Here is a 13,972-nt window from a genome sequence, read left to right on the forward strand (position 1 = left end):
GGGAAGGAGGCCTGGGAGGTAGCCTTGGTGGTCTGGCCGTGAAGTAGCCCCCTATCAATAAGAGCCTGGCCACCATTGGCAGTAATTGGTTAGTAAATGAGCAGTGTCAGCTGAAAGGGACTGGAGGGGTCAGAAGTTCAGCAGCTCAGAGGGAGTCTGTAGTTTGGGGCCCACAGCCCCTGGGGAGCCCGGGATTGAGATGAATTAGTGGGGGACACTGGAGGAATTCCATCCTCTCTCTCGCTCGCTCCTCTCTCTATCCCTCTCTCTTCTCTGGGCTAAAATGGGTCTAACACCTTAATTAACACTGAAGCTTGTCTCTGCCAAGCAGCTCAAGTAATTACCACCTTACGCCCCTCCATTTCTCATTTTATTTATCTTAACAGTATCTGTGGCAGCTCTGAGACCGTTCAGCAAGTACTGAAGTGGCCCTAACGTTATTCACTCTATTCACCATCCCATCTCCGGTCCTGTTTATGCCTCAGTCCCACATCTAATCGGGAACTTCCCCCACTTATTACCGCTAAGTGAATTCTACAGAAATTGAGAGAAATTCCTGTCTTTTTTTCACCCCTTAATTGTTTAAGTTTAAACTCTGATACTGTGGGATATTTCCTTCTACGGCCTTTAGTGTAATTTGATTTGGTCGTAAATCCATTGTCGTAAAGATAAGTCGAAGTGGGTATAATCGCTGAAGATGCATTAATCTGTCCATTGGTTCGATGCGGAGAGCCACCGAGCGGCGGTGTGTTTTTAATCGCACAATTCTCAGTCAAATCAAACAAAATACGAGGCCTCTCACCGGAAATAACCCGCAACTGCTGCCTTGGTGGAGTCTAGAGGTACCTGATCACTTCTCTCCGGAGAAGAAGTTGACCTTTTGCAGCCGTGAAGAGGCTTGTTCGTTCTCTGGCTCGGAGTGTGACGAGCGAGAGAGAGCACCTTAATGATGTGCTTGTTCTTGTGAGGGGCGGCCAATGTTTTCTCATCAGGATCCAATTTAAAGGTCCTTTGTTCTGCACTCAGACTTTGGAGCTAAGCAGCAAACCACATGGCCTCCAAAGTTCAAGTTGATAGTCATCGTCTTCCCTATATGCCTTCCTCGGCTTTCTTTAGGCAAAGGAAATAAACAGATAGGGAGCGCCCAAGCCTGCTTTGATTGCCATGCTGTGTATTGTTTTGTTTAGAATCATGTTAACCCACATACCAATTATATGATGTGTTACTTTGGTGGATTTGGAGTAGGATAATTTGGGAACATGCCCATTTGGGAACAATTTGCACATTAGAACAAAAAATTAGAACCATCCATTTCTGTTATTACCGACCTCCCCAGTGACCAACCACAACTGTAGCTAATTTTCTAATGATTTAAGAAATCTCATTAAGGTTTTTTTGTCATAATAGATTGGTAATGTGGTTCGTTTGGATGACAGAGGAGTTAGCTAGCTAGCCTAGCGTTGTTGGATATCATGGTGGTTGTGTGATCCTGTGTGTGAGAGGACCGTTCATTGTCTGCCCGTGTTTATGACGCGACGGTCCCTGTAAATGCTCATTAATTTTGTCCCTTCATGGCAAAATCATTTCGAGGAGAAGCAATTCAGCCTCTGTTCCTTTCAATTCACTGCTCTTGTCAATCAGGCGCCCGGGCTGCAGTATCCTGCGGAATGGAGGTGTTATATTCCGGCAATTATCATGTCATATACTCGAAAATGTAAATGAACGTGTGTAAAATTAAATTTATGGGTTGTCAGTGAAGAATAAGAACCAGGAGAGCAATTACTTATCGTCTTTCATCTTGGAGGCTCTGATACGTCAAGCAGAAAAGCATGCAGTTAAATGCCTGGAATTAGCATTGTGCTGGGGCTTCAACAATGAACTGAGGGCCGGGGCCTTCCTCGCCTCCGCCTCGCCTGCCTCTCTTTTTGTTTAGGGAAGAGCGATGAAATGAAGATGATTATCATCCATCACTCGCTAGCTAAAAAGCTAATGAAAGCGGGAAAGCCACTTCCTTGACTTCATTTGTTGCCTGTTTTTCTATTTTCGGTTTTGAATCCCCTTGTTAGGATGTATGAGTTTTTTCCTGGCTTGTTGTTCAGATACAGTATTATCCTCATCCAGTACAACTGGGCTGTTAATGTTTAGTGGTGTAGTGATTCATTATATGGTCTTGTATGGTTATGTCTTTTCACTATTTACATGTTTACATTTAAAAACCCAGACTCACACCAGATTCCCCTTTTGTCAACCACATTAACCGCAGGATCCTCATTCAAGCAGCCAATTAATGGGTTTTAATGAAAGCATTGTCATCCTGTCCACCACAATTCAACAGGGTGGCCCCCAGGGTAATTGCAAGTCACAGATGTATCTTAAGGTTTAATAACACTGAAGGTGTAAGCACGGCGCATTTAGTTACATGCAGATGTTTCATTTGTGATTTTTGTTGCTTTGTTCAGCCTCTTTGTTTTGTGTCTCCTTAACGAAGTGCAGAAGAGAGTGAGGCTACTGCTATACCACAACAGCCTTCACGCACGCACTCACGCCCACACACACGCCAACACACACACACACTCTCTCTAAGACCCTAATGAACAATTGTGGCAGGCTAGGATTTGTTTGAATATGAATGTGGCGGTGCGGTGGGGAGGAGGAGGATGGGGCTGGGGATGGAGTTTGACCTTCAGCTGTGATTTTCAGTTCATCAGGATTAGTCAAGCTGGGCGATCAGGAGCGCTAATGCATAATGACTTCTAAAATGAAAAATGTGTAGTGACCATGCAAATGTCTCAGCTAATCAAAGAGGGGAACCTGGGCTGAGGAGGGGAGAGAAGAGCAAAACAAGGACGTGTCAAGGCCTGAGAGATGGGGGGGATGGAGGGGAGGGGGATACAGGGAGAGATGTATGGAAAGTAATCAAGCAGCTTGATTAGACAGCAGCGTTAGACGTTAGGGGGCACGAGGGTCTTATTGGCCCTTTTTGTCATGCCGTCGTAGTATACTGTCATAACGACTATGTGCTAAACGATGTCGCAATTAGCGGGGGCTATGGAATGGCCACAACCACATACTAACAGATTCAGTATAGTCCTATTCTTTAAAGATGCCTGCAAGAGATTTAATCATCCTATCTTAGCATAAGATACTATTTGGTAGACTATTCTGCATCTGTAATGGTTTGATGTGTCATAACATAGCCTGTGTAATAGAATATTAAAATGCCTAAAGCCCTTGCAGTCAAATAACATTTTCAGATTAAACCATGTCCCCAACAGGTGAAAGTGAAAGACTCTAGAGAGAGTTTCAAATTCCTTCATTCAGCAGTTTTGAGTTTTTCTTTCAAACTTCACAGCAGCGTAGCAGAGTAAATAAACTCATCCCAGCGTTTGTATTCATTCCAGTCATTGTAAAAGAAATGTACCCGACACGAATTGAATGAAAAGTGATATAAACATTAGAGCTACATTCCCCTGTTGCTATGTGCTCATGCAGGCAATCAAAGTGAGAAGCAATGAAAAGTTGAATCTTTCTTGCTTTGTTATTGATCTGTTGTGTTAGAAGGTCACTATCTACTGTCTTATAAGACTTTGGCTGAGAAATATCTATCTTTGTTTTGTTTTGGTGAAGTTTTCTCTAGCAGTTTTGACAGCAGCTAGTAATTGAATGATTCTTATCACCTAAAAAATGACATACGTTTTTCAAAATGACATGTCAATCGGGAGAAACAAATGCGCCTCTGGCTGCTTTTCGTGAGAATGAGGAAATTGAAGAACTTTTGTGCTGTAGAAAGGCAGCTGGTAATTCCACTCTATAAACAGAATTGTCTACTAGCACCAATCTCTCTTTTCCTCTCAGAGCAAGTTTCTCTAAGAATCTCTCTCTCTCTGTCTCTCCAAGGCTCTTTCTGAGTGATCTCCAACCTCAGGTTCTGTCTGGGTGCTTGCATGCTGATTGTGCATACCAAGTGTCCACTTCAACTGTGTTATTTTAATCAACTTTGGAGTTGTGCATTTTCCTGCTGTTTCACAATGGCCGTCACTGATAAGCATGCCTAAGGCGGTTCAAGGGTTCAGCTAATTAGGGTATACGTCTATTTAAATCCCTCTCTTCTCCCAGCGGGCAGACTGTCAAAAATAAGGCAAGGAAACACAAAGGCACAGCACCCATCCATCCTTCAGCACTGAGTGCCACAGCACAAGGGTGACGGGAGACATGCTTCCTCTACCTTTTGGTCCCCAATTACCATGCTCCCAGTGGGCTCTGAGGCCAGCCAGACCTGACTCTCTCTCTCTCTCTCTCTCTCTCTCTCTCTCTCTCTCTCTCTCTCTCTCTCTCTCTCTACCTCTGTTGCTCCCCCCTTCTCTCTCTCTCTCTCTCTCTCCTCCACCCCCCCCCCCACCCTTCCCTCCAGGTGCCGGTGTCGGTGGCCATGATGAGTCCCCAGGTGATCACCCCCCAGCAGATGCAGCAGATCCTTCAGCAGCAGGTCCTATCCCCTCAGCAGCTCCAGGCCCTGCTCCAACAGCAGCAGGCCGTCATGCTGCAGCAGGTACCTAACAGATACACACCTAGTAGATACACACAGAGAGACATGCGTAATAACACACACACACATCCACACAATCAAATACACACCGAGAGACATTCACCTAGACACACACAGACATAGTGTCATAGTCATACACACACAGTTACATGCATATGGTCACATAATACCTGCACCCACATACACACACACACACACACACACACACACACTGCCTGTGTTGCACTGTATACACACCAAACATAATGTACAGTACATCCATGCCCGCTGCGCCCTTGACACAGTTATAAAAGAGAGAGACTAGAAGTGACGCACTTGACCACGTCACAACCAATTACCTATATTCCGCCGAGGGTCTATTTCCTGGGAGCCCTCAGGAAAGGTAAAAGCTGTCAGGATAAAGACATAGTTACTGTAGTTATGAGGAAGTCAATGAAAGAGGGGTGGAGTCAATACAGGAAGTGAGACAGGCTGAGTCATATATGGAAGGAGTTGACTTGTAATTTCATCATTATTTCATAGATAGACTGCAGTGAGGAAAGCCTTAAGTAGGGAAATATTGTTTAATTAACTACCCTCTTTAGTGGAATTTATGAATTAATTCAGTTTCAGGAAGATGTCCCATGCAGGCTATAGACTGATTGCAATTGTATATTCTTTATAAGACCCTACTGTACCTCCTCTATCTTCAGGAGTCACTGAGAGTAGCATAGACAGCAGACAGTGGATGTTATGTGTGATGTGTGCTAAACGCATTACTTTTAGAGTGCTGTATTCACTTTAAAGCATTTCAGTGCCTGTCAAGACATTAGACCAAAAACTGTATACTAGTTAATATGATTAATTGTGCCCCCTCCAGTACTGTGCGAGGCCATTTAAAGTCCATATGGAGAAGACATGGAGGGAGAGCGAGACTACAGTATGTGTCCCCCCTGCTAGAAAATGAATAAGATTATTTATGGCACTTCAATGATGTGTTATACGTAACCAACATGTGTCGGTGTTGTCGTGGCACCTCATTTTCAACAAAAAAAGGAAAAACAACGACAAACAAAATGAATTACAACATGTCAGAACCTTGGCCAATGCTCATTTTGCTGCTCTAGTATGGAAACAGATTTCTTATTAACTTTACAAACACATTGCTACAGTATTATACCATATGGTCAATATACTCTGTCTCAGTAAATCTAGGCTTTCCACTGCCCAAAACGTCACACACCATACCAATGAAACCAAGAGCAAAGAAGCATTTGCCAATGTCTATTCACATAGCCAGAAGATAATATGGACATTCTCCTAGGTTACCTGCAATGATGTTATAATCTCTCTCTCCCTCTCTTCCCCTCCCAGCAACATCTGCAGGAGTTTTATAAGAAACAGCAGGAGCAGCTACACCTACAGCTTTTACAACAGCAGCACCCTGGAAAGCAAGCAAAAGAGGTGGGTATCTGTTTAGACACGTAATGGCCTGACAGTGGGAGTGGGAGGGAATGGGCGGACATGCAAAACAAGCAGGGAAGAAGTCTAGATGATGTCTTTCTGGCTGTCTCACTCAGTTCAGTCTTCAGGTTAGCAGCTGTGGTTTGGGGAAACCTTCCCCATATTTCTGCGATTCCACAGACCAAGCTAACTAATCCAAAGCCAATGTTCTCTAATGCTAGCTAATGGTTCTCCCAGTGTTACGTGGTGTGTGCTGTATGTGTTTGATGGGCAAAGCACTGACACTTGTTATCTGCCACTAGGGGAGACTTGGGGAGAAATTACTGGGGTTTTTCTCTCCCTCCTTCTAAAACATGTAAATGGAGGGACGTGATGTTAAAAAGCTAAAAAGCCCAGTTTGAGCCGAGAGAGAGAGAGGACCAAGTCACAGGGTCTGCTGATTAATGAACTGCTTCTGTGGGTTTTGGCCGAGCGGCGAGCAGCAGAAAAGTTAAGAGTGTGACGCGCTCATAAATCACACTGACAGCCCGCCAGTCTACTGGGCGAGGCTCGCAGTCTGTCACAGGAGCCGAACATCGTAGCACGCCGCGCGCTGTGCCGAGGCCAAATCATAACAAAACATGGGGAAGCAGTTAAATTGATCAGGAAAAGGTATCGCAGACACCTTTTCCCAGGCACCTCTCTCTTTCCTCTCTCTCTATCCCCTCCTCCCTCCCTCCCTCCCTCCATCTCTCTCTCTCTGTCTCTTCAAGCGGCCCATTATGCAGACCCTACAGGAAGCTGCTACTGACCTCCCGGAGGCTTTGTTTCTGTTTGGATTTGTGAATAGAATTTTGAGCCCTCCGTCGCCATCAAATATAGAATAGAAATTGCTCCTTTATTTCTCCTGAGACGGCGGGTCCAATCCACATGACTTGCTCCATTATGCAGTCTGTTTTCCAGTGAGCGCATCACAAGTTTTGTCTGACCCCACACCTCACCCCCCAGGCTAGAAAGGAAAGGGTCTTCCAATGCAGCTTGTCTCTCTGTGAAGTGTGACTGCCTCCACATATATCCTCATGAGTGTCTCTCCACAACTCGATGGCCGCCTTGGTTTTGTTATTCTTGGCCAAAAAACAACAACATTTATTCTAGACTCTCCTATAATAACAGGCCTTTCCTTGAGTGAATGTACATTTTTTTTGCAATGGAATCTGATATTAGAAAGATAGTGGAGGAAAAAGAGAGGAGAGAGAGATGTAGAGCTAACAGAGCCTGTTGTACGATAGCTCCAGTACCTCCCATGTTTCCTAATAGACCACTAGAGATCATCATCCACAGCCCACTGAGGACTAAAAATGTTTAGCTGTGAAAAAGAAGTACCATTAAACTGGTAATGAAGTGATGCTCAGTTCTTGGCATGTTTACTGTTATAGAAACGGATTATATCATGGTAATACACAGTTAGCTGTCTGATCGACATCTGCAATAACATCAGCTTATAGTTCTGATTTATAGTTGTGTTTTTGCCTGTGGAATAGTACTGTTATGATTAAGCCACAAAAGTCAGGGCTTTTTTCCCTTCCCCTCCAGCTTGTTTTTCTGTGGTTGCTTTGGCAGTTGTTTTTTGTTGTTGTTGTTGATGTTGTTGTTTCGCTCGGGCTTACGCAGTCGGCTGTCTGGCTGGCCCAGCAGTAAACAGGTTTGGGAGGGTGGGGGGAGGGAGGGAAGGAGGGAGGGTAACGCTGGTGGGCTCAGTTGCTGTGAATCTCCCAGCGAGTTCCCCTCGGCCCCATAAGCTGTAATAGACCATCAGCAAATGCAAGACAATTAACTATCAGCTGTTGGGGGAAGGGATTACCCAGGGCTTAATATCATTCAGAAGACTCATCTCATAGCAGTCTGGAGTGGAGAGTGCAGTCAGTCAGTCTATCAGCCCAGTGTGCCTAGCTCTGCCTCGTTCAGCAAGAGGAGGAGACAGAATAGAACAGGAACTAAGCAAAAAAGGAGGAGAGGAAAGAGAGAGAAAGGAGAGAGGAAAAGAGACAGGCAGTTAAGATCATGGAAGCAGCAGCAGCATCGGCAATGGAAGCGTCCTCGTCGTCATTGTGGGCGCCCACTTTCTTGTTAATTTGTGTAATTTGTGCTCCTCTCCTCCTCCACTCCTCCTCCTCCGCCTCCTCCTCCTGCTCCTCTTCACTATAGCAGCAACAGCAGCAGCAGCATCAGCAGCAGCTCGCTGCCCAGCAGCTCGTCTTCCAGCAGCAACTCCTCCAGATGCAACAGCTCCAGCAGCAGCAGCACCTGCTCAACATGCAGCGCCAGGGCCTGCTCTCCCTGCCCCCGGCCCCAGGACAGGCAGCCCTCCCCGGGCAGACCATGCAACCAGGTAAGGGGGTGGCTGGAGGGAGTGAGGAGGGAGAGGAGGGGGAAGGGGAGAGAGCCTGGGGCTTCAGGGGCTCTGGGGCTGGGGGGCTATAGCGCATGTGACTGCCGGCGGCCACACCGCTCTCTCTATCTCTCTTTCTATTTCCCTCTTTGTTTCTATCTCTCTTTCTCTCTCAGCGCTGCCTGTCTCTCTGTCTCTTCCTGTGTCTGTGAGTGTTTTTCTCTCCCCCTCTATTCCCTCGCTCCCTGCTCACCCCTCCCTCTCTGGGTTGTTGTTGTTGTTGTTGTTTACTGCCTGCCTCACAGTAAGCAGCGAAGAAGCAGCTTCCATTTTCTCTCGCCTCGCCAAGAAGTAAATACATGTTTACCAAAATGGCGGGGGGGAAACCAACAACAACAACAACAACAACAACAACAACAACAACAACTAGGAAGGCACCAAACGAAGGGGGGTTAATTACCAGTGTGAGGCTGAAACAAAAGGACAATGCGCATTTATCTAGCTAGATAATATAATTTGTGCTAACTGAATTCTTCTTTCTCTATGAATGTAATCCAGTGGCAGCCATTGTAGATCAATGCCCGTGGTTCCCTGTAGATTTCATTGGAACACTGCATTCTTATTAAGCAGAACCGCTAACAAGAGATCATCCCAGTTAATCTCTCAGTGTAGCTGTGTGTCATTTGGTTAAAAGACTAAGCCTGGGTGGTGGATCAACAAGTAAGTTAGAGATATATGTAGGCAGTAAACAGGAGGAAGTTATTTGTGTTGGTTTGTGATGACTCTGTGTTTATGTAGTCTACAATACATCAGCTCCAGGCATAGTAGTGTATGTGTAACTGTATTGTAACTGTATTGGTCCTCTGTTTCTTCCCTCTCCCAGCTGGACTGAGCCCAGCAGAGCTCCAACAGTTGTGGAAGGACGTGACCGGTGGCGGCCACAACATGGAGGACAACGGCATCAAACACAGCGGCGGCGGCGGTGGCCTGGACCTGACCACTACCAACTCTTCCTCGACTACCTCCTCTACCACTTCCAAAGCATCACCTCCCATCTCCCACCACTCCATCGCCAACGGCCAGTCTCCCGCACTCAACTCCAGAAGAGAGAGAGAGCGAGAGAGGGAACGGGAAAGGGAGAGGTACGGAAAGTGAGCAACTCATCCGCCACTCACCACACAACACATTGTACACACAAAAGTTAGGACGCACAAAAAGCTTGTTGTTGACTGGTAGTTGTTTGTTGTTTTATGGCTTTTAATAATGTACAAATACATTTGATATCTATCTATAGAAACTCCTGATCAGAGTATTTGTCCCCGTTTAGAAACGAAAAGAAAAAACGTATCTGTTCCTGCCGGGTTGAACATGATGTTTTGTTTGTTTGTTCAATAGTTTATTAGTGTCTTGGTAATATTCAAAAAACAGCCTCGGCCTCCCTAGGGACAGCATAGGATGCTATTGAACACAGTTGCTTACACCATATCAAAGCAAGGAAGACACCGGCAGCAATACATTGCTGAATGAGCAGAAAGCAAAGGTAACCGCAACCGTACATTAAGTATTTAGTGGCTCTTTTCTTTTGAAATTACCTAGCTGCTCCGCTTGTCATGTAAACAGAATACATGATGCCAAGGTGGTATTTTAGAATGTTTATCCTTGTGATGCCGCCTTTATATGAGGTTCCGACTGTAAGAAAGCACTGTTCACATATCTGTCTATCTGGGTCTATGTATTATTCAAGGCTCTTTCCTGCGATATAATAAGAATGTGGTGTAGTGTAGTGGTGGTAGATCGACTTCAGTGGAGGTGGATGTGTTGTGTAATTGGTTTAAAGTAGATGCTATCTGCTACCACCACTAAAAGGGGGCTTGAAAAATATATATTTAGAAGGCAGATGTCTCCTATAAGAGAAAGAAAAACAGGAGGAGGTGTAGGGAGGGAAAAAAAGAGAAAGAAAACACTTTTTATCTGTTAGTGTCCCCCGGGGGGGTGTGGCGTCTCGTAATGATCGAACACGGAGTATTGTCAAGGAGAGATGCTTACTAACACACAGTGGATCGATGGAGGGAAAGCCTGCCTGTAGAAACCCTGTGTGAGCTCTCACACACACACAAAATCCCCCTCACACACACACACTGACACACGAACACACGAACACACACACCCTCCAACCCCCCAAATACAGAAACAAGTGGAGCCGAAAGGTTAAACCGTCACTTTTAATAGGATGTGCTGTCTACTCAGGGTCATAACTTATTTGGGTGCCATTTCCCAAGCAGAACCCCCTCTTGTCCTCAAAATAACATAATTTACAGAGAATATTATTAATCTCATGATGAAAATTATATGGCCGTCTGGATTTTTCATGTTTACTTGAAAGTCCTCCGTTGATCACTTTACAAGATGAAGAAATAGGGGTCGGGAAAAAAAGAAAAGGAAATTGGTCCCTCTATGAATTTGGGTTGGCTGGATGGTTTCTCACACATTGTTTAGGGGTTTGCAATAACATAGCTAAACCTCTAGATCAATAATCAGATGTTAACCATATTGCTATGCCACCCGTCCTCATCTTTTCACCCTTCTGTTATTAGAAACACCCTATTCCCTTTATAGTGCACTACCTTTGGCCAGAGCAGCAAGAGACTCATGGGCTCTGGCCAAAAGTAGTGCACTATATAGGGAATAGGGTGCTATTTCAGATGCAGACAGTGACTTCCATCCTTGGCTTAATTAGGCTCCTTCCCTCCTCCTAGCAGCCTTGGCAGTTGAACTATTCAATAGAACAGGGCTGAATTGACCTGTTTTGACCTGCTTGTCGCTGATGGTAACCTGACAGCCACCAGCAGCCTCAAGCCATTATGGCTTTTGTGATGAATCTGACGCCAGTCTACCCTTCTCTCTCTCTCCTTCTTACTCTCTACCCCCGATCCTTCCTTTTTCTCTCTGTCTCTGTCTCTCTCTACCTCTCTCTCTCTCTCTCTATCCACCCCCCCCCCTCTATCTCTCTCTCTCTCTCTCTCTCTCTCTCTCTCTCTCTCTCTCTCTCTCTCTCTCTCTCTCTCTCTCTCTCTCTCTCTCTCTCTCTCCCTCTCCTTCTCTCTCCCTCTCCTTCTCTCCCCCTGTCTCTCTCTCTCTCTCTCTCTCTCCCTCTCTCTCTCTATTCTCTCTTCAGCTCGTTACATGAGGAAAGCGGAGCCTCCCACTCTCTCTACGGTCATGGGGTGTGCAAGTGGCCCGGCTGCGAGAGCGTCTGTGACGACTTCGGACAGTTTTTGAAGTAGGTCTTACTCTAAGAATTTACTCTACACTGTGTCTTAACTCACCTCCCCTTTCCTGTACTGACCGACTGCATATATCATCATGTCTTAGCTTACACTGTGAATTTACTTCATGACTGTGCACTACGTTACAGTCTCCTTTGTTAATACTAAAAAAGTACAAGCTCAATGACAGTTGCACTTAACAACCACAGGCCAAGACAATGGCCCCCATGAAATCCGATAAAGCCTCATGTCACCCAGCCAAGCGCCTCTCATGGCTCTTTCTCACTGCAGAAACGACATCTTATGTTCCATGGTATAAAAGTTGCCATTCATCAACTAAGATGAGCTTAGCTGCTGTACATTTTTTGTTTCTCAATAATGAAACTGTAGAGGCCTATTCTGGGGTATTTTCCACAGTACCAGAGCGGCTCTTTGCGAGCTTAATCGAGGGGGCCCAACAAAGAGATAAACACGCTTGCATCTCAATGGGGACATTTTGATGTATAGATTGTATAGACTGTGAGGCGGCTGGCTACATTAACTCTAGATGTAAATGACCTTTTTACACCCAAATCTCCTCTTCAGCTCACCGAGTTGCAGTGAAAGGGCCTGATAGGCTTGTGTGAAGAGCATCAAAAACGAATGGCAACTTGTATAGATGCGCGGGGGCCCCACAATGGCTGCATTCAGTGTTGTCATGGCGCCTGCGACGGACTGAATGAACTCTTCATGCTTCATCAACAATTTAGTTAATTAGCTCATTTGTAATTGGTCTGCTTTGTTGCCTGGGATGTTAGTGGGGGACATCAAAGGAGAAGGTGTTTGCTAGCGCCGTAGATTACAGGTTATCACGTTGCCACTCACTGGAGTAGCTAGGCTCTTTCTCTCTCTTCATTCGAAAATAGAGAGAAAGGGGGCGAAGCATTCATTGGAATATTCTAATTAGATTTGTAATTAGCTGAGAAATAATGATCTCGTCAAGCGTTTTCATGGGTGTAAATGTCCATGGACATTCCACACAAACTCTTTTGAAATTGGGATATTGTTCTATTTTGGGGAGGGGGATTCTTCCTTACATTACAGTGCTGTAACTCCATAACTGTGGTTCTGTGATGATATGGAAGCCCACCAGGGCCAAAGCAGAGCTGTAGGATTTAGGTCAGGCAAAACCGAAGGCAGAAGCTTGGTTAATTATACAGCCGTTTGTAGCACTAACATGTGCATTAGGGCTAATGTGTCTCCGTGTAGAGAGACATTACTCAAAGCCAGACTGGCTTTATTTACAAAACCTCTACAGACGCCACAAGTCAGACAGACAATACATTTATTGTGTATTATATCAATGCCTCTATTCAATGGACATGCCACACGCCTTTGAATTAATTATATCCAGGTATATTTCTATCATAATGTATTTCTATGGATATTATGTGTGCTTATCCCCAGTGGAAGATGCACTGCATAGAGCAGCATGGTGGATGTCACTAGCAGAGATTTGCTCGGGGAAAGGCAGTATAGGCAATACTATAAGATTACACTTTATTCTGGTGGAGGCAGAGGAGAAGTTTGCCTTGCAGCTTGAGTAAGATTTTGGCTGTGTGTGAGACTGCATGGCTATAGTGGATTAGTGGTCTGTAGTCATACACTCAGTTCACTTTGTCTTACCGAATCCACCCCTTACTGTACATGGGCTTCCATGTAAACACGGATACGTTTGTTTACTGTATGGGCGTCTTTATAGTTTAGTTTCTCATTTAGGTTAGGGCATAGGTACACAGTAGGCTATAAAACATGTGACTGTATATATTCTGTAAGAACAGTGTAGAAAAAAGGATTGCACAGATAGGCATATACTATACAGTAGTAGACTAGAAAGAGGTGTTGCAGGTCATTCTCTGACAGCTGGTATAGTATGGAAAGGACCCTCCCTAAAACAACTGTCTTCACAAAACAGCCTTAAAGATTCTGGGTGAGACTCCACGTCGTTACATCCAGCCTGCGAGGCGTCAGAGGTTCATGTACTGTAACCTGCACATGAAAACAGACAACAACAAAAGACATCGTAATCCTGGCAGAACAAAGATGGCTGCTTGTCTGCCTTGCCTTGGAGGAGGTATCGTCAGTGTCAGGGAGAGCCTTTTAATGTTTTCGGAGATGCCACTCATCTCCTCGGCAACAGCCAGGTACACGCACACTTTAAAATGGTTTACATAAAATAGGTGTCAGAATCAAATGGCACTTTAAGATGAGAATGCGAGGAAGGGGGAAACCTAGGTAACCTGATGGTTGGTTGCTGGAGGTATGAAACAAAGCCGCATGCAGCGGGCGCATTTAGTCATCTTTTGTTGT

General features: G+C 45.2%; 1 protein-coding gene across 15 annotated transcripts in view; it reads left to right on the plus strand.

Moving 5' to 3' along the window:
• foxp2 (forkhead box P2) overlaps positions 1–13,972 on the plus strand; it is a gene marked incomplete at its 3' end in the record, with an annotated part of 118,384 nt that overhangs the window by 79,500 nt on the left and 24,912 nt on the right. For 6 of the 15 annotated variants that reach the window (XM_084175301.1, XM_084175295.1, XM_084175306.1 and 3 more), the window contains 6 exons: positions 4,412–4,549; positions 5,406–5,465; positions 5,900–5,989; positions 8,174–8,357; positions 9,241–9,508; positions 11,533–11,637. In XM_084175301.1, the coding sequence (XP_084031427.1) occupies positions 4,430–4,549; positions 5,406–5,465; positions 5,900–5,989; positions 8,174–8,357; positions 9,241–9,508; positions 11,533–11,637 (827 nt within the window). In that variant the 5' untranslated portion in view covers positions 4,412–4,429. The remainder of the gene's footprint in view (positions 1–4,411; positions 4,550–5,405; positions 5,466–5,899; positions 5,990–8,173; positions 8,358–9,240; positions 9,509–11,532; positions 11,638–13,972) is intronic. The other 9 variants (XM_084175305.1, XM_084175307.1, XM_084175299.1 and 6 more) reach the window with 6 other exon arrangements.

The sequence above is a fragment of the Coregonus lavaretus genome, assembly GCF_964263955.1.
Source record: "Coregonus lavaretus genome assembly, chromosome: 13".
Taxonomy (NCBI): domain Eukaryota; kingdom Metazoa; phylum Chordata; class Actinopteri; order Salmoniformes; family Salmonidae; genus Coregonus; species Coregonus lavaretus.